The sequence below is a fragment of the Macaca thibetana genome, chromosome 2 (genome assembly GCF_024542745.1).
Source record: "Macaca thibetana thibetana isolate TM-01 chromosome 2, ASM2454274v1, whole genome shotgun sequence".
Lineage (NCBI taxonomy): Eukaryota > Metazoa > Chordata > Mammalia > Primates > Cercopithecidae > Macaca > Macaca thibetana.
The window spans coordinates 87,636,138-87,662,463 of NC_065579.1; the positions used below are offsets into that span (position 1 = coordinate 87,636,138).

The 26,326-nt window shown below is 41.3% G+C and overlaps 1 protein-coding gene across 10 annotated transcripts in view; it reads left to right on the forward strand.

Moving 5' to 3' along the window:
* LOC126948402 (kelch-like protein 24) overlaps positions 1–26,326 on the forward strand; it is a 172,850-nt gene that overhangs the window by 97,500 nt on the left and 49,024 nt on the right. For 9 of the 10 annotated variants that reach the window (XM_050780153.1, XM_050780155.1, XM_050780154.1 and 6 more), the window contains 6 exons: positions 5,912–6,023; positions 13,783–13,827; positions 18,422–18,602; positions 20,479–20,721; positions 22,947–23,108; positions 25,603–25,706. In XM_050780153.1, the coding sequence (XP_050636110.1) occupies positions 5,912–6,023; positions 13,783–13,827; positions 18,422–18,602; positions 20,479–20,721; positions 22,947–23,108; positions 25,603–25,706 (847 nt within the window). The remainder of the gene's footprint in view (positions 1–5,911; positions 6,024–13,782; positions 13,828–18,421; positions 18,603–20,478; positions 20,722–22,946; positions 23,109–25,602; positions 25,707–26,326) is intronic. The other variant, XM_050780156.1, reaches the window with a different exon arrangement.

Here is a 26,326-nt window from a genome sequence, read left to right on the forward strand (position 1 = left end):
AGGTCAGGAGATCAAGACCATCCTGGCCAACATGGTGAAACCTGTCTCTACTAAAAATACAAAAATTAGCTGGGCGTGGTGGCTCGTGCTTGTAATCCCAGCTACTCAGGAGGCTGAGGCAGGAGAATCGCTTGAACCAGGGAGTTGAAGGTTGCAGTGAGCCAAGATCGTGGCACTGCACTCCAGCCTGGCGGCAGAGCGCAACTTTATCTCAAAAAAAAAAAAGACAGTGGACTATTTGGAAATGAGATTTTTATAGGTAGGTACGGTATGTTTTTCTTCTTATGTATTAATTATATTTTTATTGATGATAGAAATCTAATATACCCAAAAGGATGGGATTAAAAACTAATTACATAAAACCCTTAATACTTAAAAATGCAATACCAGTGCCTATTTTATTTCTCTGTTCTCATACCAGAAATGAGAATTTGTAAAACACATTATTTCTTTTAATTTGTAAAGACCATCCTGCAGTAATTAATGAGATTTATTTGCTAAGAAGTCTTTACTAATCTGCAGGCAGAGGTGTGGCAAATCACTTATCAAGATATATTGTAACAGTGAGAAAATCCAAAGAAAGGATTGTGCTGCAACTCCTTATCCAGTTTCTCTTTCATCCCGGACATCTGGAGTGTTTTCTGCTGATAGTAAATGAACTTTGTTTCATTACGTGTATGAGGTTTGACGTCATCAAAATTGCCTGTGTCTTATTTTCAGCCTGATCTCTGCCACTCTGACAGTGTCTGCTGTGCCACGCCTGAGCAGTTAGCTGTTCACAGCCTGGTGGCACACACCTTTGCAACATACCTTTTCCCATAGCAAGTCAAACTTCATTAATAACAATAGTAGGATTTGTAAATAGTACTTTAAAAGAGATTATTGCTTATATGCTTCTGGTTTTTAAAACTCCTGGAGAAATCATATGCTGTGATTGACCGTAGCTCTGTGTTTAATAGCAGATAATGTATGTAAGTCTATTACTACACTTGCTCATTTACATGTATGTCTCACCAGATTTAGAACTTATCGATGTTTGGGACCTTATCTTGTCTTAATATCTCCAGGGTGAGCCGAGAACGGTGTCTCATGCCTGGAATCCCAGCACTTTGGGAGGCTGAGGCAGGTGGATCACGAGGTGAGGAGTTTGAGACCAGCCTTGACAACATGGTGAAACCTTGTCTGTACTAAAAATACAAAAAAAAATTAGCCAGGCCTGGTGGTGTGTGCCTGTAGTCCCAGCTACTCAAGAGGCTTAGGCAGGAGAGTTGCTTGAACCTGGGAGGCAGAGGTTGCAGTGAGCCAAGATCATGCCACTGCACTCCAGCCTAGTTGACAGAGCAAGACTCAAAATAAATAAATAAATAAATAAATATCCCCATGCATAGTTCCTAGCATGTAGTAAATGCTCATTTTGTGTTTTTTAAAATTTTTAATTTTAAAAAATTTTTTATTTTTTTGAGACAGAGTCTTGCTCTGTTGCCCAGGCTGGAGTGCAGTGGTTCAATCTTGGCTCACTGCAAGCTCCGCCTCCCGGGTTCACGCCATTCCCCTGCCTCAGCCTCCTGAGTAGCTGGGACTACAGGCGCCTGCCACCAAGCCCAGCTAATGTTTTTGTATTTTTAGTAGAGATGGGGTTTCACTGTATTAGCCAGGATGGTCTCAATCTCCCGACCTCGTGATCCGCCTAGCTCAGCCTCCCAAAGTGCCGGGATTACAGGCGTGAGCCACTGTACCCAGCCAATTTCGTATATTTATTTATTTATTTATTTATTTTTATTTTTTATTTTTTTTGAGACGGAGTCTCGCTCTGTCACCCAGGTTGGAGTGCAGTGGCGCGATCTCGGCTCACTGCAAGCTCCGCCTCCCGGGTTTACGCCATTCTCCTGCCTCAGCATCCGAGTAGCTGGGACTACAGGCGCCCGCCACCACGCCCGGCTGGTTTTTTGTATTTTTAGTAGAGACGGGGTTTCACCATGTTAGCCAGGATGGTCTCGATCTCCTGACCTCGTGATCCACCCGCCTCGGCCTCCCAAAGTGCTGGGATTACAGGCTTGAGCCACCGCGCCCGGCCTTCGTTTATTTTTTTAAAGACAGAGTCTTGCTCTATTATCCAGCGGGGAGAACAGTGCCATGATTATAGCTCGCTGCAGCCTCGAACTCCTGGGCTCAAACTATCCTCCCATTTCAGCCTCCTGAGTAGCTAGGACTCTAGGTGTGTGCCACCTATGTCCAGCTAATTTTTTACCCAGGCTGGTCTCGAACTCCTGGCCTCAAGCAGTCCTCCTGCCTTGGCTTCCCAAAGTGCTGGGATTACAGGTGTGAGCCATGTACCCAGCCTCATTTCATGTTTGATACTGAGTGAATTATTGAATTCATGAAATGGGCCATTCCATTTGGAGGTGGCTGGTTTCGTTTGGAAGTTTTTAATTATATTGAGCAGAGATCTAACTTCCTCTTCTAAACAGTAAGCTTTTCATATGCTTTGTGTACCACTCAGAATCATCATAATCCCTTTTCCTTGTATAGTTGTTTAGATATTTGAAAGCAGTTACTGGGCCTCATCCATATTTGTATCAGTTGTCACTCGTGTGACTTTGTTTTGTGTTCCTTTGCCATTCAGGTTGTATTCTTTGGCATACTCCAGTTTATCTATATTCCTTTTAAAATAACCTTTTTAGAACTGAACCTAAAACTCCAGATATGGTGTAACCAATATAAAGTAGGTTAGGACTGTTAACATATGTCCTAGGTTTAATTATAACTCTTATGTTATTTGCAGGACTCTGAAGATGTTTGTTGTGTTAGGTATCTAAAGTAATTTAACCAATAAGGGAGGATTTTTGCAGCTGCCTTGAAACTTGGGGTTAATCTTACTTCTGGATCAAAGCACAAATGTTTTTCTTACACACGCTGACTCTCTTCATCACAGCACATTACCTGACAAAGAGATGGGTGGATTCTGCTCTTATTGAAGCACTTTTTTCACATTTGTTCAGTTGTCAGGACAACCCTTAGCCAAATTCCTAAAAGCTGCGATTGTAAACTTTGCTTTTTTTTAGGTACAAGATAGTCACTAGATATGTGCTAGGCTCAGGGTTTGATACAGGGATTGTGAAGAGCACAGGACTCTGCCTTTGGGAAACCGCGTGGAGTGTTCCTGCCCTTGGTGTGTGTGAAACTGGAGCGGGCCAGCTCCCCAGAGGAATCCTAGTGAGCCTCTTCCAAACCTTCCTATCTGTTTTATTTCACTCGAATATAGGAACGCTCTAGAGCAGCACTGTCCAATGGAAATATACTGTGAGCTACATCTGTAATTTGAAATTTTCGAGTAGCTACATTAGAGGAGTAAGTACCCAGAAGAAGTGATGTGGGCATTCCATGCCCTGCACAGTCAGGCAATATCCAGTCATATTATTGTGCATACTAGGGAGAGTGGTCTGGGAAGTGAGGTCTGTCACCTTGGGGATGTAGACTAGCACACAGTGGCTAAAGCATGGCCCTGGAGCCTATTGCTTGAGTTTGAATTCTGGTTCTACTGCTTGTTTGCTGTGTGACCTTGGCAAGTTAGTTATTCAGCCTCACTGTGTCTCAAAGGGGATATTTCATAGTGTGGTTATAAAGATTAAGTAAGTTAATAGTGCTAAAGGGCTTAGAACACTGATTGGGTCATAGCAAAAGTGAAACATAGGAGAGCAGTGTTTGCTGCCACTCTTGTTGTGGGGAGCAGAGATGTTCATTCTGAAAAGACTTGAGGGAATGCTTTGGTTCTTTTAAAGGGCTTTCATGTGGAGGAAGGATTTACTCTGTGATTCCAGATGGCATATCTGGAATTAACATGCAGGAGGTAGAAGAAGTCATTTTATAATAGAGCTGTTCAGAAATGTAACAGAGGGTCTCATGAAGTAGTGAGTTCAGGATCACTCAGAGTGACGCTAAAAGACTGATTGGCCGTTTGAATAAATTAGTCGAGCAAGGAGCTGTACTCCATTCTGTGTTTCTAATAAAGCCATTTTTGTTTAATCTCCATAGTCTTACGGTTTTTCCCTCTTGGTGTCATTGATTTATTTCACCTTCTATGAGGAATCTAGAAATACTGAAGTTTGTTCAGGGGAGGCAGTCCTTTATTGTGTCAAGTAACATATTTTGAAGTATACCATTTCCATAAATAATGTCATAGATCTTAGGTTCTTTTTTTGCTTCTAAAAATATGGTTATGGAGGAATTTCCTGTTAAAAAGCATTGTTTGTTTTTCCTGGCTTTGTGCTGTCTGTCTGTCTTCTCTAGCAGCAGTCTTGCCTGCCTGTTCACTAAAGGTTAGGCCATGTATATAAATTGAGAAGCATACCTAATTTAGCATATTCATTGAGAGAAGTTCAGCATTCAGTGTGATTGAGGCATGTTGCAAATGAGTTTAGACTTACCATTTAGCTTTACTGGAATTTAAATAACCAAAGTTCACATCAGTAGAATTTCCGTTAATTGACTCAAGTCCACCATGCCTCTAGGCTCCCCTGTATCTCTGGCTGTGGGTCCCATTTCAGACTGTCTCAAGTCTACGTTCTCGTTTGACCCCAAGCATGAATGTATACGAACATCGCAGCGGCTTCTCTTAGCTCCTGTGCAACTGGTTTCTTCCATCCAGGCCATTCTAGTTTGCTTTCTTTTCTCTTTGGCTTATAAGGTATTTATTAATTTCCCTGCTTTCTAGGCTCCCCTCATACGCAGGAATTTTTCCTGTCCCGGGCTCCGTTGTTAGCTCCTGGCTCTGGGCTCGTTAATTCACATCTGTTACACTCCTCTCAGGTTGTGTTCTTGAACTCTACACTCCCTCAATTCAGTTTTCCAAAAACACCATCTATTGTCTTTCTTTCTCCTTGTCCTTTTCTTTTTGAGATGGAGTCTCGCTCTGTCTCTCAGGCTGGAGTGCGGTGGTGTGATCTCAGCTCATTGCCGCGTCAGGCCCCGGGTTCAAGCGATTGTCGTGGCCTCTCAAAGTGCTGTGATTACAGGCATGAGCCACCGTGCCCAGCCTCCTTGTAATTTTGATATCTTCTCTCATGACTAATTCTAAGCCAGGATTCACAACAAATATTTTTGTTTTAAAAGCATTCTCTCTCTTCCCTATGGACTTAAACCATATTGTTTTGAGTACTTAATGATATCTCAATTAAATTTCTAAATTTCTTTATTATGGAAAATTTCAAACATATACAGAAGTAAAGAGTATAATGAACCCTCTTGTGCCCATCACCAGTTATTAACAGTTTGCTCTTCTTTTCCATCAATTCCCACCCCCCCTCCTTGTTTTTCTTTCACAAATTACATTGTGCTGAGAATTCTCCAGTCCAGTTAGCATGCACACACATTCCTCTCTGGCCACTAAAATCAGTTGTTGTCACTATTCAGGGAAGGTCATATTGTGAACATATGATCTTTCTTTAAGTCTTCTTAGCAGAGAGTTTCAAATAAATTGTCACTTGCAGTTGAGCACATTCATGATTCATTTTGTTTCTGCCTCAGTGGAGGAATAAATACAAGGGTTTAGGGTAGGGAACGTATATCTCATGGCCTATATCTGTCAAATGCCAATTAAGGATCCTGGCCCTCTAGTGACATTCATCAGATCATCTTAGTTCCCTCGTCTGTGAAGATGACATTGGATTATATAGTCTAAGTTTACTCTCTTAGCATTCAGTAATTGAAAGTTTAATAGAGGTTTGAGTTGAATTTTTTCTTTTATAATTTAGCATTTTAGCAAAATTCAGCGTATTGATTTAGTTTTAAATGAGGAACCTAAATGGTTCTCAGAAGACAGTGAATTTCTGATTTATCCATTATCAGAAAACTTTTCCTGTGTAGGATGAGAGAGTGAACATGGATGAACGTGTTAATATCTGCTTTTCCATAGAGAGCCTCCTTTTCACCTGACCAGAAGAGGCTGGGGTGAGTTTCCCGTCAGAGTTCAAGTTCACTTTAAGGACAGCCAGAACAAGCGGATAGATATCATACATAATCTGAAGGTATTGTAACAAAACATCGCTCCCTAGTTTTGAAGTCTCTTTGTACCAGCTACAGTTGATCCTTGAACAACATGGGGGTTAAGGGCCCCCTCGCAGTTAAAAATTCATATACAACTTTAGACTCCCCCAAAACTTAACTATTAATAGCCTACTGTTGACGGCAAACCTTCCTAATAGTGTGAACAGTCAACACATATTCTGTATGTTATATATATTATGGACTATATTCTTATAATAAAGTAAGCTGGACAAAAGAACTGTTATTAAGAAAATCAAAAGGAATAGAAAGTATATTTACTATTCATTAAGTGGCAGTGGATCATCTTCGAGGTCTTTATCCTCGCCATCTTCACATTGAGTAGGCTGGGGAAGTGGAGGGATTGCTCTTGCTGCCTTGGGTGGCAGAGGTGGAAGAAAATCCATTTGTAAGCGGATCTGTGCAGTTCAAACCCATGTTCAAGGGTCAACTGTATTCAAAGTGGGAGTGTTAGGTCTTCTGCAAGAAGTGGCTAAGAATAGTGGGCGGGGGGGAGATAGTATTTCTGAGTGTGTTATGCTTACTGCTACAACACAACTTTGTCCCCTGATGCAATCATCAGAGAGAGAATAACTCTACAGGACAATGTATATCCTTTAAGAAGATGAACAAAGTGGTCAGATAATCAGAATGCATGAATATTTGATCAGACCTCAACATCAGTGTGTTTCTGAGGGCTTAGTTACTGAATCTTTTTAAAATCTGCTTACTTTTCTATAAAGTGGGGCAAATAATGTTTGTAAAGACAGAAGTGAACATGTCTTGGAAATGATAAAGTACTATATAAGATTGTAATACTTTTGTATTATAAGAAATCCTTGAATGATGAATGTGGCCATGTGGTTTATGGTGCAGCCATTGTAAATTATATCTTATGAAGTGTTGTCTATCCACGGGGAGAACTGCCCTTATAGGAAGTGAAATGCAGAGTACAGGCATACTTTGTTTCATTGCACTTTGCTTATTGTGCTCAGTAGATATTCTATTTGTAAAAAATGGAAGATTTGTGGCAACCCTGTGTCAGACAACTCTGTGAGCACCTGTCAGACAACTCTTATAGCATGGTTTACTGAAAATTTTAAGCCCACTGTTGAGACCAACTGCTCAGAGAAAAGGATTCCTTTCAAAATATTGTTCATTGATAAATCACCTGGTCCCTTAAGAGCTCTGATGGAGGCCAGTCACGGTGGCTCACGCCTGTAATCCCAGCACTTTGGGAGGCCGAGGCAGGTGGATCACTTGAGGCCAGGAGTTCGAGACCAGCCTGGCCAACATGGCGAAACCCCGTCTCTACTAAAAATACAAAAAGTAGCTGGGCGTGGTGGGTCACACCTGTAGTCCCAGTTACTTGGGAGGTGCTGAGGCAGGAGACTCGCTTGAACCCAGGGGGCGAAGGTTGCTGTGAGCCGAGATCGCGCCACTGCACTCTAGCCTGGTGACAAAGTGAGAGTCCATCTCAAAAAAAAAAAAAGCTCTGATGGAGATGTACAAGGAGATTAATGTTGTATTCGTGCCTGCTAACACAGTATCCATTCTGCACCCATGAGATCAAGGAGTAATTTCAACATTCAAGTCTTACTGTTTTAAGAAATGTATTTTGTGGCCAGGCATGGTGGCTCATGCCTATAATGCCAGCCCATTGGGAGGCCAAGGAGGAAGGATTGTGTGAGCCCAGGAGTTTGAGACCAGCCTGAGCAACATAATAAGACCTTGTCTCTACAAAAAAAAAAAAAAAAATTAGCCGGACATGGTGGTGCCTATAGACCCAGCTACTTGGAAGGCTGAGGTAGGAGGAGGATCAGCTTCATGGTCCCAGGAGATTGAGGCTGCTGTGAGCCGTGATCAAGCCACTGCCCTCCAGTTTGGGTGAGAGAGCAAGCCCCATCTCAAAAATAAAAATAAAAAAAGGAAAAGAAAAAGAAATAAATTTTGTAAGGTTATAGATGCCATAGATAGTGATTTCTCAGATGAATTTGGTCAAAGTAAATTGAAAGCCTTCTGGAAAGGACTAACCATTCTAGATGCCATTGAGAACATTTGTGATTCACGAGAGGAGGTCATAGTAGCAGCATTAACAGGAGTTTGGAAGAAATTGATTCCAACCCTAGTGGATGACTTAAGTTCAAGACTTCAGCGGAGGAATTAGCTGCAGATATGGTGGAAGCAGCAAGAGTACAAGAATTAGAAGTAGAGCCTGAAGATGTGACTGAATTGCTGCAATTTTGTGATTAAACTTTAATGCATAAGGATTTGCTTCTTTATTTTTTTAAGGCGGAGTTTCGCTCTGTCACCCAGGCTGGAGTGCAGTGGCCGGATCTCAGCTCACTGCAAGCTCTACCTCCCGGGTTCACGCCATTCTCCTGCCTCAGCCTCCCAAGTAGCTGGGACTACAGGTGCCCGCCACCTCGCCCGGCTAGTTTTTTGTATTTTTTAGTAGAGACGGGGTTTCACCGTGTTAGCCAGGATGGTCTTGATCTTGTGACCTTGTGATCCGCCCGTCTTGGCCTCCCAAAGTGCTGGGATTACAGGCTTGAGCCACCGCGCCCGGCCGAGGATTTGCTTCTTATGGATAAGCAAAGTAAGTGGCTTCTTGAGATGGAATCCACTCCTGGTGATGATACTGTGAACACTGTTGCAATTGACAACAAAGGATTTAGAATATTGCATAAACTTACTTGATAAAGCAGCTGCAGGGTTTGAGAAGATTGACTCCAGTTCTGAAAGAACTTGTGGATAAAACACTGTCAAACAGCATTGCATGCTACAGAGAAATCTTTCAGAAAAGGAAGAGTCAGTCGAGGTAGCAAACCATTGCATGCTACAGAGAAATCTTTCAGAAAAGGAAGAGTCAGTCGAGGTAGCAAACTTCATTGTTGTCTTGTTTTAAGAAATTGCCATAGCCACCCAAACCTTCAACAAACAGCCATCAGCATCAAGGCAAGACCCTCCACCAACAAAAAGATTATAATTCACGAAAGGCTCAAGGTGATCATTAGCACTTTTTAGCAATAAAGTATTTTTAATTAAGGTATGTACATTATTTTTTTAGACATAATGCTATTATGTACTTAATAGACTACAGTGTAGTGTAAACATAACTTTTATAAGCACTGGGAAACAAATTCATTGTGACTTGCTTTATTGCAGTATTCACTTTATTGCAGTAGTCTAGAATTGCATCTGCAATGATCTCTGAGGTATGTTTGTATAAAACTGTATGTACATGAAGTCAACCACGATCTTTGAAAGGTAGAAAAAAACCCAAAAGAAATACACCAAAATGTTGGAGTAACTAAAATAATGACATTGTGATCTATTTCTCATGCCCTGTTTTTGGTTTGTTTTCTGAAATATTTTTGCAATTTTATATAAATAAATGTTTATTTTTTATTTTTTTAAGACAGAGTCTCACTGTTGCCCAGACTAGAGTGCAATGGCATGATCACGGGTCACTGCATCCTTGACCTCCCCAGGCTCAGGTGGTCCTCTTATCTCAGACTCCCAGGTAGCTGGGACCACAAGCACATGCCACTACACCCAGTTAATTTTTTTATTTTTTGTGGAGATGGAGTTTTTTTCACTGTGTTGCCCAGCCTGGTCTCAAACTCATGGGGTAAAACATTCTACCCTCCTCAGCCTCCCAAAGTGCTGGCATTAGAGGCGTGAACCACCTTGCCCGGCCCATGTTTAATTTGTATAGTGGAAAGACCATTTCTTGGTGTTCCCTTAGACCCTTTTTATAGTAGTATAGTTTCATGTACATTTTCTCTACATGTGACATAATCCTAATATTGTACATCTCCAAAGCACCCTTACTTTGTGGTTTATCACATTGTTCGTGTTAATGGCTCCCAAAACTGGGCTAACCGAAGCTAAGTATATCTGTGGAATTCCTTTTTCATTCCCTTTCTTCTACACATGCACCTCTTTCAACCCTAAGGCATGCTGAAATTTCCCTTCCATCGGTGATAGGTGGGACTGCTTAACTTGAGGCTTAAGTTCTTTTCCAAAGATTATCATAAGACTAGGTTGCCTTATGACCTCAGAGAAGCACTGAAACCAGGTGAAAGGGCACACAGCCATTTTATTAAGGGACAGAGTACTGTTCTGTTACTTAGAGGAAGGTCTTAAAATAGTTCACTTTCTTTTTTTTTTTTTGAAACGGAATCTCGGTCTGTTGCCCAGGCTGGAAGGCAATGATGCAATCTCAGCTCACTGCAACCTCTGCCTCCCAGGTTCAAGCGATTCTTCTGCCTCGGCCTCCCAATTAGCTGAGATTACAGGCACCCGCCACCACGCATGGCTAATTTTTAACATTTTATTTTTAGTAGAGATGGGGTTTCATCATGTTGGCTAGGCTGGTCTCAAACTCCTGACCTCAGCAGATCCACTCACCTCAGCCTCCCAAAGTGCTGGGATTACAGGCATGAGCCACTGTGCCTGGCCAGTTTTACTTTCTTTTAATCTTATTTTTAACACAGCGCGTACTATCTTATGTTGCACTGGGCTCAGACCTAGTCTCTAAACAAAAGGAATTCTTCACGTACTTCTCACATCTTGTATTGTACATATCACTTAGAGCTCTTGGTGAAAGATTATTTGAGACAGTGTTTTAAAATGACAGTAAAATGTTTCTTACCAGTTTTCTGGAAAACATCATTTTATTGTTTTGTGTGTATTGACCTTGAGACCCCAAACACCTGTGTTGTAGCCGTGTGATCCTTATTTGTGCTGTAGTATTATTTTTCCTGTCATTTTTAAATTAACTCTTGGAGCTATCTTTGGTTCTTCCCTCTTTTAAATATTTGTTCAGTTGCAGACCATTATTGTTTCTTCATAATCTCTTTTACATTCTGTCTTCCTCCCTTCCCACTATTCTTTTTTGTTTGTTTGTTTTTTGTTTTGAGACAGTCTCACTCTGTCACCCAGGCTGGAGTGCAGTGGCTCAATTTTGGCTCACTGCAACCTCTACCTTCTGGGTTTAAGCGATTCTCCTGCCTCAGCCTCCCAAGTAGCTGGGACTACAGGTGCACACCACCACGCCCAGCTAATTTTTGTGTTTTTAGTAGAGACAGGGTTTCACCATGTTGGTCAGGCTGGTCAAACTCCTGGCCTCCAGTGATCCATCTGCCTCTGCCTCCCAAAGTGCTGGGATTACAGGCGTGAGCCACCGCTCCCTGGCCCCTGCCCACTATTCCTAGGCTATTATTCTGCTGTCTCCTGATAGGCTTTTAAAAATCCATCTCCTTTCTTCATAGGGCATCCTACACGACAGTATCTGATCCATCCGCTTAAAAACCGCAGAACCTTTCTGCTATCCCTTTCAGAAAACTTGATTGGATTCCTGTTCAAGTGCGAATGCCCCTGCCTGCTCTCAGGGCTCATTTTGACTCGATTTACTTTCCCTAGGTTGTCTTGCACAAAACCCCTGATGAACATTCCGCTCTAGCCTTGGCAGTCTATTCCTGTCATAGAAATGCCTTGGGCCGTCTTTCCTTGGGTCTTTTTTAATGCTCTTCCCCTCCTCAGATGCTTGTCTGAATTCTTTGCATTCTTCAAGTTCCTATGTAGCTTTTCCTGGCTGTTAAAGCCTGAAGTGATCTTTGTATTCTGAAATTCTCAGTAAATAATGATGTGTATTTGATTCTGTAAATACTACATTAAATATTAAATACTCTAAATGTTAGAGTTACATAAAATTTAAAGTTCCTAGAATGTGTGAAATTATTATATCCTGCATTTCTGACAGGTAGTCATTTACTCTCTCCTTACCCATCACCCTAGAGCACAGCACTTCCTAAGCTAACACATTCATCTATTTAGTAAAACCTTGACCCCATTTTTTGTCCTTTTGTCCTAGTGTTTCTTTTTTCTGTTTTTTTGTTTGTTTGTTTGTTTTAGACAGGATCTCGCTTTGTCACGCATGCTGGAGTGTGGTGGTGCAGACACGGTTCACTGCAGTCTCAACTTCTGGACTCAACCGATCCTCCCACATCAGCCTCCTGAGTAGTTGGGACCACAGGCGTGCATCACCATGCCTGGCTAATTGTTTAATTATTTTTTGTTGAGATGAGGCCTTACCATGTTGCTCAGGCTGGTTTTTTGTTTTTGTTTTTGTTTGTTTGTTTTTTGTAGATCTCCCTTTTTCACCCAGGCTGGTATTCAGTGGTGTGATCATGGCTCATTGCAGCTTCAACCTCCTGGGCTCAAGAGATCCTCCTGCCTCAGCCTCCTGAGTAGCTGAGACTACGGGAACCTGCCACCACGCCTGGCTAATTTTTGTATTTTTTGTAGAGACAGGCTTTCACCATGTTGTCCAGGCTGGTATTAAACTCCTGGACTCAAGCAATCAGTCCGCCTCAGTCTCCCAAAGTTCTGGGACTACAGAAGTGAGCCACAGAGCCTGGCCTCAGGCTGTTGACTTTTGAAATAATATAGAGTAAGGCTTTGTTTTATAAGAACCCTAAAAATGTTTGATGATAGCCTTTGTGTCTCCTGAAATCATTTCTACTCCAGGCAAAACCTGTTCCTGTTACATTTCTTGTATGCTTTGTTTTACAATTCCTCTTCTTGTATTGATAATAGTTCTGTCCTATCCAATGTCCCTCTTAAAATTTGGTCCCAACAATGAAACATAAACCTGTGCAGATTACAGAGAGACTGTGTGCTCTGGAGACTATGAAAATGGATGTAACCTAAAATTGCCTTTTATTTTTTTAGCAGTCATACCATAGGCTCAGGTTTAAATATTAAAACTCCAGACTTCTTCCGTGGAACCACTATTAATCCATCCTGTATTGCTTTTTATCTTGTGAACTCTAAATCTCATAACTGACTGAGTTGTCCTCTCATGTTGGCTGCTAAGAAACTCAACCAGATGTGACACCTACCTCTCATAAGCCTTTAAAACCTTGTATTTACTAATCTACCCTGGCTTCATTTTTTCCCTCTCTTTTTTTTCTACCCAATTTAATACTTTTCTGTATTAATCTTGTTGTATGTTTATATTGTTATCACAAGTCCTTTTTTTAGTGGTGGAATATAAATTTACAAATAAGAACTTAACCTTTTTCTGTGTAATTGTAAACTCTTGTTTATATTATTAACATTCCCTCAGTTTATATTCCTCTCTCGAAAAGCAAATTATGATGCCAGTATATTTGAAGTCATTAGCATTGCCTCTACTGCCTATATGTTCGTTCTTTTTTTTTAAGTGCTTAGTAAATACACTCCAAGTATATAATTGTGTCCAAGAATGTATGCATTTAAAACATGTATAGCCTGTCATTTAAAATATCTGTACATAGTCTTTGTAAACCTCATCTGTGTGGCTGCATGATATTTCAGAGATTGATGGTCCATGGTTTACTTACACATTCCTTTATTCTAGATTTTTATATTGTTTTTAGTTTGGTTATAGATAATGCTGCAGTAAACATCTTTTTGTGTAAAACTTCCTCCATTTTTACATTGTCCTTAGAATAGGTTTTTTAAAATGTATAATTTATATTAAAAATATAGTAACTATATGTCTGAGGTTTTTATTGATTTTTTTTTTTACTCAATTTTTTTATTGAAGTGGTGAATTTATATTTTACGTTATGAAAGAGTTGATCCTATGGTATGAAGACTTGCAAAAGAGCTGTAGGTTAGATTGTATCCTTTGATAATATGTAAGTAAGTGCAGTGAAATTTAACACTCTCCCTTTTGTCTTTCCATAGCTGGATAGAACTTATACTGGCTTGCAGACTCTTGGAGCAGAGACGGTAGGTTTTTTTCCCTACAGTATTATCTGGGAATGAGTAGGATGAAAGTTGATCTTCATTTTTGTTTGTTCATTTGTTTGTTTGTTTGTTTGTTTGTTTGTTTTGAGACGGTGTCTTCGCTCTGTCACCCAGGCTGGAGTACAGTGGCATGATCTCGGCTCACTGCAACCTCTGCCTCCCAGGATCAAGTGATTCTCCTACCTCAGCCTTCTGAGTAGCTGGAACTACAGGCACGCACCACCGTGCCTGGCTAATTTTTCTATTTTTAGTAGAGACGGGGGTTTCACCATGTTGGCCAGGCTGGTCTTGAACTCCTGACCTCTGGTGATCTGCCCGCCTTGGCTTCCCAAAGTGCTGAGATTATAGGTGTGTGCCACTGCTTCTGGCTGATCTTCATTTTTAATTAGGGAAAAAATTAGTGTTCTTTTTGTTTTGTTTTTTAACTTTTTCTGTGTTAGTCCATTCTCACACTGTTATAAATAACTACCGAAGACTGGGTAATCTATGAAGAAAAAAGGTTTAATAGACTCATAGTTCCACAGGCTTACCAGGAAACATGTGGCTAGGGGGCCTCAGGAAACTTACAATCATGGTGGAAGGGCAAAGGGGAAGCAAACACCTTCTCATGGCAGCAAGAGAGAGAGCGTGAAGTGGGGTGTGCCACACACTTCAACCATCAGATCTCGTGAGAACTCACTATCATGAGAACAGCAAGGGGGAAATATGCCTCATTATTCAATCACCTCCCACCAGGCCCTTCCTCCAACACATGGGAATTACAATTTGAGATGAGATTTGGGTGGGGGCGCAGCAAACCCTCCCCTCCTCTTCCCTTCCCTTTCCCCTTCTCCTTCTCCTCCCCTCCCGTTCCCCTCCTATTTTTTTGTTTTTTGAGAGGAAGTGATGCTCTGTTGCCCAGGCTGGAGTGCAGTGGCACGATCTTGGCTCACTGCAACCTCCGCCTCCTGGGTTCAAGCTATTCTCCTGCCTCAGCCTCCCGAGTAGCTGGGACTACAAGCGCCCACCGCCACGCCCAGCTAATTTTTGTTTTCATAGTATAGACGGTTTCACTGTGTTGGTCAGGCTGCTCTTGATCTGCTGACTGCGCTCAAACTGCCTGACCTCAGGTGATCCACCCACCTCGGCCTCCCAAAGTGCTGGGATTACAGGCGTGAGCCACCGCACCAAGCTTTCTCCTTTTTTCTTTTCTTTTCTTTTCTTTCTTTCCTCTTCCTCTTCTTCTTCCTCTTCCCTGTCTCGTCTCGTCTCTTCTCTTCTCTTTTCTTCTCTTCTCTTCTTTTTTCCTTTTCTTTTTCTCTTCTCTTTTTTTAGTTGAGACAGGGTCTCCGCTGGAGTACAGTAACATCATGGCTAACTGCAACCTTGAATTCCTAGACTCCAGTCATTCTCCCACCTCAGCCTCCCAAGTAGCTAGGACTGTACACCTGCACTACCAAGCCCAGCTAATGTTTACATTTTTTTATAGAGAGAGTGTCTTACTATGTTCATAGGCTGGTCTAGAATTCCTGGCTTCAAGCAATCCTCCCACCTCAGCATCCCAAAGCACTGGGATTACAGGCATGAGCCACTGCACCCAGCCTTGGTTCATATATTTTTTTTAAATTGTGGTTAAAAAACATGTAAGACAAAATTTACTGTCTTATTCATTTTTCAGTGTACGGTCTGGTGGCATTAAGGGCATTCACGTTATTGTGCAGCCGTGACCATAGTCCATCTTTAGAATTGTTTTCATCTTGCAGAGCTGAAACTCTGTACCCATTAAACGATGACTACCCACTGCTCCTGCCCCCCAGCACTGGCAACTGCTGCTCTGCTTTCTGTCTCTGTGAATCTGACTACTCTAGGGTACCTCATATAAGTGGAATCATACCGTATGTGTCCGTTTGGGATTGCCTTATTTCACTTTGCATAATGTCCTCAGATTTCATCCGTGTTGTAGCATGTGTCAGAATTTCCTTCCTTTTTTAAAATTTATTTTTATTTATTTATTTATTTATGCTCTCTCACCCAGCCTGGAGTGCATTCATGGCTCACTGCAGCTTTGAACTCTTGGGCTCAAGTAATCTGTCCTTAACCTGTCAGGTAGCTGGGACTATAGGCGTGTGCCACCATGACTAGCTAATTTATTTACTTACTTGTTTATTTTTTGTAGAGACTGGGTCTCACTGTGTTGTCTAGGCTTGTCTTGAACTCCTGGGCTCAAGCCATCCTCCTGCCTTGGCTCCCGAAAATGTTGGGATTATAGGCATGAGCCATTGTGCCCAGCCCCTCTTCCTGTTTTAGGCTGCATGATATTTGCATTGTATGTATAGACCACATTTTGTTTATCTGTTCATCTGTTGACGGACACTTGGGTTGCTTCCATCTTTTGGCGGCTGTTAATAGTGCTGCTATGAACGTAGGTGTACAGGTATCTATTCAAATCCTTGCTTTCAATTCTTTTGGGTATATACCCAGAAATGGAATTGGCTGGATCCTATGGTAATTCTATTTTTAAAGGAACCACTGCTATATTTTTCGTGGCGGCTGCACCATTTTACATTCCCACCAGCAGTGCACACATATTTGAGTTTCTCCACGTCTTCACCAGCATTTGTTAATTTGTTTGTATTTTAATTTATGGTAGTTATTCTAATGGTTGTGACGTGGTATCTTGTGGTTTTGATCTGTGTTTCTCTAATCATTAGTGATGTTAAGGATCCCTTCACGTGCTTGGTGGCCATGTGTTTATCTTCTTTGGAGAAATGTCTATTCAAAGACGTTCAGAAAATGTCTTTGCCCTTTTTTTTTTGAGACGGAGTCTCGCTCTATCGCCCAGGCTGGAGTGCAGTGGTACGATCTCGGCTCACTGCAAGCTCCGCCTCCCGGGTTCACGGCATTCTCCTGCCTCAGCCTCCCTAGTAGTTGGGACTACAGGCGCCCGCCACCATGCCCAGCTAATTTTTTGTATTTTTATTGGAGATGGGGTTTCACTGTGTTAGCCAGGATGGTCTCGATCTCCTGACCTCGTGATCTGCCAGCCCTGGCCTCCCAAAGTGCTGGGATTACAGGCGTGAGCCACTGTGCCCGGCCTCTTTGCCCATTTTTTAATTAGGTGGTTTGGTTTTTGTTGTTGCTGGGTCACAGGAGTTATTCATATATTCTGGATAGTAACCCCTTACCAGATAGATGATTTGCAAATATTTACTTCCATTCCATGATATATTTTTGCCTTTTCACTCTGTTGATTGTGTCTTTTGATGCACAGGAGTTTTTAAGTTGATGTCCCATTTGTCTGTTTTTTCTTTTGTTGCCTGTGGTTTTGGTGTCATACCCAATAAACCATTACCAAATTCAGTGTCATGAAGCTTTTCCCTTATATTTTCTTCTAGGAGTTTTATTGTTTTAGCTTTTATGTTTCATTCTTTGATCCCTTTTGGGTTAATTTTGGTATATAGTGTAAGGTAAGGGTCTAATTGCATTCTTTGGCATGTGGATATCCAGTTTTCCTAGCACCATTTGCTGAAAATACTGTCTTTTCCCCCACTGAATGGTCTTGCGACCCTTGTCAGAGATAATTTGACCATATATGTGAGGATTTATTCTATTCCATTGGTCTGTGTGTCTGTCTTTGTGCCAGCAGCATACTGTTTTGATTACTTTAGCTTTGCAATAAATTTTGAAATCAGGAGTCTGAAACCTCCAACTTTGTTCTTCACCTTCTCCCCCTTTTTTTGTTTTCATGATATAATATCAGCAATAACCATTTAATCAGAGTTCACTAATTAAATCTTACTCTGTCTAGAGAAATCTGCTATATTATATCAGAGGGTACTTACTGAGCACTGGTCCAGGTGCTGGGAATACAGAAATGAACACGGAAGCTTCTTCCTTCAAAGAGTCAAATTCTTAGCTGGGCATGATGGTGGGCACCTGTAGTCCCAGCTACTAGGGAGGCTGAGGCAGGAGAATGGCTTGAACCCAGGAGGTGGAGCTTGCAGTGAGCTGAGATGACACCACTGCACTCCAGCCTGGGCGACAGAGCAAGACTCCGTCTCAAAAAAAAAAATTTCCATGAAGTTCTACTGACATTTTCTAAATGTGGCATTGAAAATGGGGAGGGTAGACAGTAAACACAGAAGCAAATAAAATTACTGCAGTTACAAATAAGTGCTGTGAAGATAAGAGTAGCTGGGGGATAAGGAAGTAGCTCATGCTTAGGTGATTAGGCATGGTCTCTCTGAGGTGGTGTACTTCATTGAGTCCTGCTGGTGAGAAAGGCAGCCATGCAAAGATTTGGAGCAATAGTGTTGTAAGGAGTAGCAACAGCAAAATCAAAAAGCCCCAATTTGTGAGTGATTTCACTGAGATTTGTATGTTAAGCCAGATTAAATTTTCACTGAGGTATGTATCTATTAAACCAGATTAGATTACCTTCTAGAATAAATCCTTTAGGTCCTCAGATTGAAATTGCCTTTGAAGTGTGATTAGAAGTTATCTCTCACATCCCTGAGATCACATTCTTAGACAGGACTTGAGCTTTCTGTGACCTTGATGATGGACTCATGAGCCTGATTGTTGCCCAATTGTCTAGGTAGTAGATGTTGAACTCCATCGCCATTCTCTGGGAGAAGACTATATATATCCTCAGTCCTCGGAGTCTGATATCTCTGATGCCCCTCCATCTTTACCTTTGACCATTCCAGCCCCAGTGAAAGCTTCTTCACCAGTAAAGCAGTCACACGAGCCAGTACCCGATACCTCTGTGGAGAAAGGTAATACAGCAGTTTTCTTTGCATAGAGTTGTTCTGAGGCATTCATTCCTTTCCCATTTGCTGCTTTCGGAGACCTATAGTATATGGAAAATAACTTTGCCATAAACAGACCATGCTCCCTCTACTGCACAGTTCTGTTATGAAAGCCAAATCTCCACCCTTGTCAAAAATATTTTTCCGGCTGGGCTCAGTGGTTCACACCTGTAATCCCAGCACTTTGGGCGGCCAAGGCGGACGGATCACAAGGTCAGGAGATTAAGACCATCCTGAGTAACACAGTAAAACCCCGTCTCTACTAAAAATACAAAAACTTAGCTAGGTGTGATGGCGGGCGCCTATATTCCCAGCTACTAGGGAGGCTGAGGCAGGAGAATGGCGTGAAGCCGGAAGGTGGAGCTTGCAGTGAGCCGAGATGAGACCACTGTGCTCCAGCTTGGGCGACAGAGCAAGACTCCATCTCAAAAAAAAAAAAAAATTTCCGTGAAGTTCTACTGATATTTTCTAAAATGTAAAAACCACTAAAAAAACATGAGATTTTTAAATTTATTTTATTTTATTTTGGGATGGAGTCTTGCTCTGTCACCCAGGCTGGAGTGCAGTGGTGTGATCTCACCTCATGGCAACCTCCATCTCCTGGATTCAAGCAATTCTCCTGCCTCAGCCTCCCTAGTAGCTAGGATTACAGGTGCCCACCACTGCGCTCGGCTAATTTTTGTATTTTTAGTAGAGATGGATTTTCACCATGTTGGCCAGACTGGTCTCGAACTCATGACCTCAGGTGATCCACCCACCTCAGCCTCCCAACGTGCTGGGATTACAGGCATGACCCATCACGTCTGGCCTAAAACAGATTTTTATCACTTGATAATTCCTTCTAACGTATTACAGGAGGACTTTATAGTTCAGCTTCTGATTGTGTGAGCAAGAAACTTGAATATTAAGTACCTGATTTTACTTAAAAAAAGATTCATCACCAACAGTGTATTTTTACCATGCCATTTTTAAATTTAACAAATATGTAAGTGTATATATATTTAAATGTGCCCATATATAAGCATAAATGATATAAAATTGACCTTAAATGTTTTATTTCTAAGCTTGTATTTTAAGCTTATATTTTAATGTGATGTTAGTATTATAAAATCTCAACTTTATTCCTCTTTAGATTTCAATTGCATCTTTTTTATGGGCATTTATAAGATAGGAGAGGGCCTGGGCGTGGTGGCTCATGCCTGTAATTCCCAGCCTTTTGGGAGGCTGAGACTGGCGGATCACCTGAGGTCAGGAGCTCAAGACCAGCCTGCCCAACATGGTGAAACCCTGTCTCTACTAAAAATACAAAAATTAGCCAGACATGGTGGTGCATACCTGTAATCCCAGCTACTCAGGAGGCTGAGGGAGGCATGAGAATCGCTTGAACCTGGGAGGCGGCGGTTGCAGTGAGCGGAGATCACACCATTGCACTCTAGCCTGGGTGATGAGTGAAATGATGTCTCAAAAATAAATAAATAAGATAGGAGGATATCATTCATTAGATTTCATGAATGTTTTCTTTTTAAGATTTTTTTCTTCTCTAAACAGTTTTTCAGTTTATATATTAAAAAATGGAGGAACATAAGGACTTGTGTTCTTTTTATGTTATATATGGTTTATAGTTAATAATGTTTTCAAGTTTCTTTAAAGAAGCACTTTAAACATTATTCTAAGCATATATATTTTTCACCAAAAATATGAAGGGATAATTGATTGTATTTATTTTGCTACCAGTACATGGTTTAAAATGGGTGTTGAAATAATGCATTTTTATTCTTTTTCCACAATGGTAAGGTTTTATTTCAAAGCGATTAATGACTTGCCATTTGCCTTTCATCTCAAGCAGGATTCCCAGCTGGCACTGAAGCTGAACGACACGCTCCGTTTTATTCTTTGCCATCTTCATTGGAAAGAACACCCACCAAAATGACAACATCCCAGAAAGTTACCTTTTGTTCTCATGGCAATTCAGCTTTCCAGCCAATAGCATCAAGCTGCAAAATTGTGCCACAAAGTCAGGTTCCTAATCCTGAGTCACCTGGAAAGTCCTTCCAGCCCATCACCATGAGCTGCAAGATTGTGTCAGGTATGCAGATGTGTGGAAGACAGTGTATGTGGAGTTGACTGGATGTTAAAATTGTTGGAACAACAAAACAAAATACTGTGGCTTTTTTTCTCTCAAGTTTTTCTAAGCAGTGTTTCTTTAACAAAAGGAAGTCTATCGCTGTTGATTGCAAAACTGTCACAAGGCAAAAACAAAGCTTATTCATATGGAAATGAATGGAGGAAATAAATGAAACTGAAATGGTCAAATTTTTGTCTCCTAGAATCACCAGAGGTAAAATGTTTGCTAGCAAATATGGCTGAAACTACAGTGTAGGAATCGTGTTTGGGGATTATATACATGGAAACCACAGTGACTAGTAATAGAAAAAGTTTAGAGGCCTTTGGCGTGGAGTTAAGCTTTAAGGGTTAGAATTGGGTGGGAATTGAAATGCTTTATTCTCTCTGTAACCACATTAGAAAATTACTCATTCCTATTGTCAGTAGGTAGTTCCGAGTTGTCTTTTTCACTAAGGTTGGATTATCCTTTGTCTTGTGACAGTTTCACATATGTTAAGTAAAATTTAGTAGGAATACATACTTTATGGTTTTGACTGTTCCACCTTAGAACAAAACATATTTGTTAAAAGGCAATTGAAAATATCCAGGAAGTGTGAGGACTTCTGTACAATACTTAAATGAAGGGGGGAAAAGGGAATGTTTGGTGTTATAAGTAGACAGCTAAGCAGAAATATGATCCAAATCTTTGAAATTGATGAGAGATAAATAGCTTCTAATTGGTAGGCAATTTTTTTTGTTTTTGTTTTTGTTTTTGTTTTGAGATGGAGTTTCACTCTTGTCACCCAGGCTGGAGTGCAATGGCACAATCTTGGCTCACTGCAACCTCCGCCTCTCGGATTCAAGCGATTCCCCTACCTCAGCCTCCTGAGTTGCTGGGACTACAGGCACACACCACCACTCCCGGCTAATTTTGTATTTTTAGTAGAGATGGGGTTTCACCATATTGGCCAGGCTGGTCTTGAATTCCTGACCTCAGTGGATCCACCCACCTCGGCCTCCCAAAGTGCTGGGATTACAGGTGGGAGCCACCGCTCCCTGCCATTGGTAGGCAATTTTACCTACCAGGTAGGAAAATTTTGGAATTTACTACTCAGAGGTAGAATAGGCCAAACATATAAATTGATTTGAAGTTTAGAGAAGTTCATGGATGATAAGTTTGATCAATAAAAGACAGTAGAGGATGTTTTAAGTGTCAGTAACTTTTGAGAGTATTTTGCGGGAACACAAATCTTTCTGGATTATGACTGTGACATAGTATTGACAGAGACTTTTGCTCTGGGTAGGTGAATTTCATATTTTCCTATTCAAAACAAGACACAAGTTTCTTAAATCTAGCTATTTACTTACTAATGTCCTTCCTTCCTCCCTCCCTCCCTCCCTCCCTTCCTTCCTTCCCTCCCTCCCTTCCTTCCCTCCCTCCCTTTTCTCTTTCTTTCCTCTTTCTTGTTGCCCAGGCTGGAGGGCAATGGTGTGATTTCGCCTCACTGTAACCTCCGCCACCCGGGTTCAAGGGATTCTCCTGCCTCAACCTCCCGAGTAGCTGGGATTACTGGCATGCGCTACCACACACAGCTAATTTTGTATTTTTAGTAGAGACAGTGTTTCTCCATGTTAGTCAAGCTGGTCTTGGACTCACAGCCTCAGGTGATCCACCCACCTCGGCCTCCCAAAGTGCTGGGATTACTGGCATGAGCCACTGCGCCTGGCACTTACTCATTTTCTCCCTAATTTTAGTGTCTTCAGGTATAACCAGTACTATAACAGCCTGTCTGTGGTGTTAAAAGATTTATCATATCAAGATTCAGCAGTTTAAAAAAAGATTCAGCAGTTTTGCATTGCTGTGTAAAGCACTGCTTTCTCAACTGTAATGTGCATACCAGGAGATCTTGTTGAAGTGCAGATTTATGTTCAGTTGGTCAAGGATGGGACCGTAAGATCTGTTTCTTACAGTTTCCTCAGTGATGCTGATGCTGTTGGTCCAAGGATAAGGATGCAGAGCATGAAGCATACATCCTCTGCCTCCCCTATACCCCTGTTGCTGCTCAGTACTGGGAGCATGCAGTTCCATTTTATTTTCCCAATGTGTTACCTTTGTCCTGGTGGCACTGACCTTCTTCCTTGTCCTCGACATCTTACATGAGTTGAATATGTGTATTTTGTTTCTGTTCTCCCTTTTTAATTAATAAGGTTCCCCAATATCAACTCCAAGCCCATCACCATTGCCTCGAACCCCGACTTCCACTCCAGTTCACGTGAAGCAAGGCACTGCCGGCTCTGTTATTAATAATCCTTATGTTATCATGGACAAGCAGTCGGGGCAGATGATCGGAGCCAGCACTCCCAGTACAGGTGTGTATGTGATCAATATTTGTACAATCCAAAGGGTTTGATCTTTTTATTTTATTTTATTTTTTTTTGAGACGGAGTCTCGCTCTGTCGCCCAGGCTGGAGTGCAGTGGCCGGATCTCAGCTCACTGCAAGCTCCGCCTCCTGGATTTACGCCATTCTCCTGCCTCAGCCTCCCGAGTAGCTGGGACTACAGGCGCCTTCCACCTCACCCGGCTAGTTTTTTGTATTTTTTAGTAGAGACGGGGTTTCACCGTGTTAGCCAGGATGGTCTCGATCTCCTGACCTCGTGATCCGCCCGTGTTGGCCTCCCAAAGTGCTGGGATTACAGGCTTGAGCCACCGCGCCCGGCCTGATCTTTTATTAAAAACGTAATCCTGCCGTTACTTGATAGCCATGTAATTGGAGAATGAAATCTCCTGTAAACGAGAAGCGAGAATACATAAAAGGAAAGCCAATACTGTTCCTCTGAGGGGAGATTTACTCTGTAAAAGGTGCATTTTTTAGAATTTACTTGAGTTTTCTTTTAATTTCTAAAAATTCAAAATAAGCCGTAATTAATGTTCTTAAAAGAACAGTTGATTTTGTTTTCATTTGGAAGACTTACTCTTTGGGGGACTGTAAGCAATGTGGTTACTACCTCTTCCAAAGAAGCTTTTGCTAACATTGTGGGCCACATACATTTCTCCCCAGTCAAATAAAAAAGTGATACTATTTTCTTCAGAGAAGACCCATTCTGGTTGTGGGAGGAGAAATTGAAACCTTCAATTTTAAAGAGAACTCTAATAGGAAGAAGTCATCTTTGGATTCACCGTGTTCCTCATTATAATCCCATGCAGCCGTATCATGCTTTTTAGGTTTTTTTGAAATGCTTTCCCTAACATTATTTTATTTATTCCCTTCAGTTAGCCTATATTTATTATTAATTAATTTATTTATTTATTGAGACAGACTATTGCTCTTTCACCCAGGCTGGAGTGCAGTGTTGTGATCTCGGCTCACTGCAGCCTCCACCTCCCAGGTTTAAGCGATTCTCCTGCCTCAGCCTCCCATGTAGCTGGAATTACAGGCGTGCGCCACAACGCCCAGCTAATTTTTGTATTTTTAGTAGAGACAGGGTTTCACCATGTTGGCCAGGCTGGTGTCAAACTCCAATCCACCCACCTCAGCCTCCCAGAGTGCTGGATTTACAGGCGTGAGCCACCGCGCCCAGCCCCGTTCAACCTGTATTTAAACACAAGCTCCTAACTATAAACTTCCGTGTAGCTTTCACTTCTAATTAAGAATGGAAGACAAATGAAATAAAAGGGACAATTATAATGAGACTGATTTTTTTTGTTGTTGTTTGTTTAACCTATTGGATTTGACACATGAATGTATGTTGGGCTTTTCCAAGCAGTTTTTGTTTTTGGAAAGGCTAAACTTTAATAATGATTATAATTGTGGAATGCCCTTAAAAATTACTATGTTCAAGGCTTACCCAGTATCTTTTGAACATACTTAGGGATGCCAAATAGGTATTGTTTCATGACATTTGGTTTTAGGAATCAGCCAGAAGTCTTTGGAGGCAAGTTTGGTAAGTGGAGTAAATGATTAAATACTATTTGGGGTCTTGTTGACTATAGATAATATGACTAAATTTTTTTCGGACCCTAAAGGCAGTTGTACAAATGGAGTATAAAATGTTTAATGTTGGCCAGGCGCGGTGGCTCATGCCCATAATCCCAGCACTTTGGGAGGCCAAGGTGGGCGGATCACCTGAGGTCAGGAGTTCGAGACCAGCCTGGCCAACATAGCAAAACCCGTCTCTACTAAAAATACAAAAATGAGCCAGGTGTGATGGCGTGCACCTGTCGTCCCAGCTACTGAGGAGGCTGCGGTGGGAGAATCACTTGAACCCAGTAGGTGGAGGTTGCAGTGAGCCAAGATCAGACCATTATACTCCAATCCAGGTGACAGAGTGAGACTTCGTCTCATGAAAAAAAAAAATAAGAATAATAATAATGTTGGCAGCATTTTGGAATAGGCGTAACTTTCTGATGAAACTACTTTGAAGGAGCTAGCAGAATGCATGTATTCTGGCACATTTGTTAAACAGTATCATTATGTTATAGTATCTTTCATTGTATAAGGAGTAGAGCATAGAAATAGAATACTTTATAGTGTCTTTTATTGTATAAGGAGTAGAATATACAAGAATATGCTACTCTTTATTGTACAAGGAGTAGTCTAAAACAAGTGACTTTACTACTTATTCTTCTGCATGTCCTTACCAGCTTCTTACCTTCTTCAGGTTGAGCATGAGATCAGCTTCACGGGGATGGGTCCTTAAGGGTTTTTTTCCATGCTAGTTTCAGCCTTAACAATGACTTTTCAACCCTTAAAAATGAAAAATAAATAGTGGGAAAGAGGGGAGGATGGTGGAAATGCTTTAAAATTACATTTTGTAAATTTTACTTTGTTTATATTTTACTTTTAATTGTGCCTTGCTTCTCAGGAAGTCCTACAAACAAGATCTCCACGGCTTCTCAGGTCTCCCAAGGAACAGGTTCCCCTGTTCCTAAAATTCATGGAAGTAGTTTTGTAACATCTGCTGTCAAGGTAACGTTCTTACTGCGTTATTACACTTTGCCAGCTTCTTTTTCTTTTCATTTTTAAAAAATAATTTTTCAAATGGAGATGGGGGCTCCCTGTATTAACCAAGCTGTATTTTACTCCTGGCCTCAAGAGATCTCCCACCTGGCCTACCAACGTACTGCAGTTGCAGGCATGAGCTGCACCCAGCCACTTTGCCGGTTTCTGAACATAGTATGTTCAGCCTCAGCAAGAATGTGTCAGTTGATGATGCAAATTTCATAAAATGGAATCTTCAAGCTGTTAGGTGTCTAGACTTTACTACCTCCAGACTTTACTAACTTACTTGGATCTACTCCAGACTTTACTACCTCACTTGGACCTTTTCATAGTGTCAAAAATGCTTCACAGCACCTGTGTCAAATAGTCACCCAGTATCAATTTGAAAACTTAGTGTGATAAGATTATTCATTTTCTTATTTATTTGAATAGTTTGTTAAAAATATTTCCTTATAAAAATATTCATCTGACCTCTTCCCTTTTGGACACCTCTTTCTCTTGCAACAGAGCTGCTGTCCGCTCCCCTTTCTTTTGCTTTTTAAACTTTCCACTCCTTAACCCATAAAAAAAAAATTTTAAAATATAAA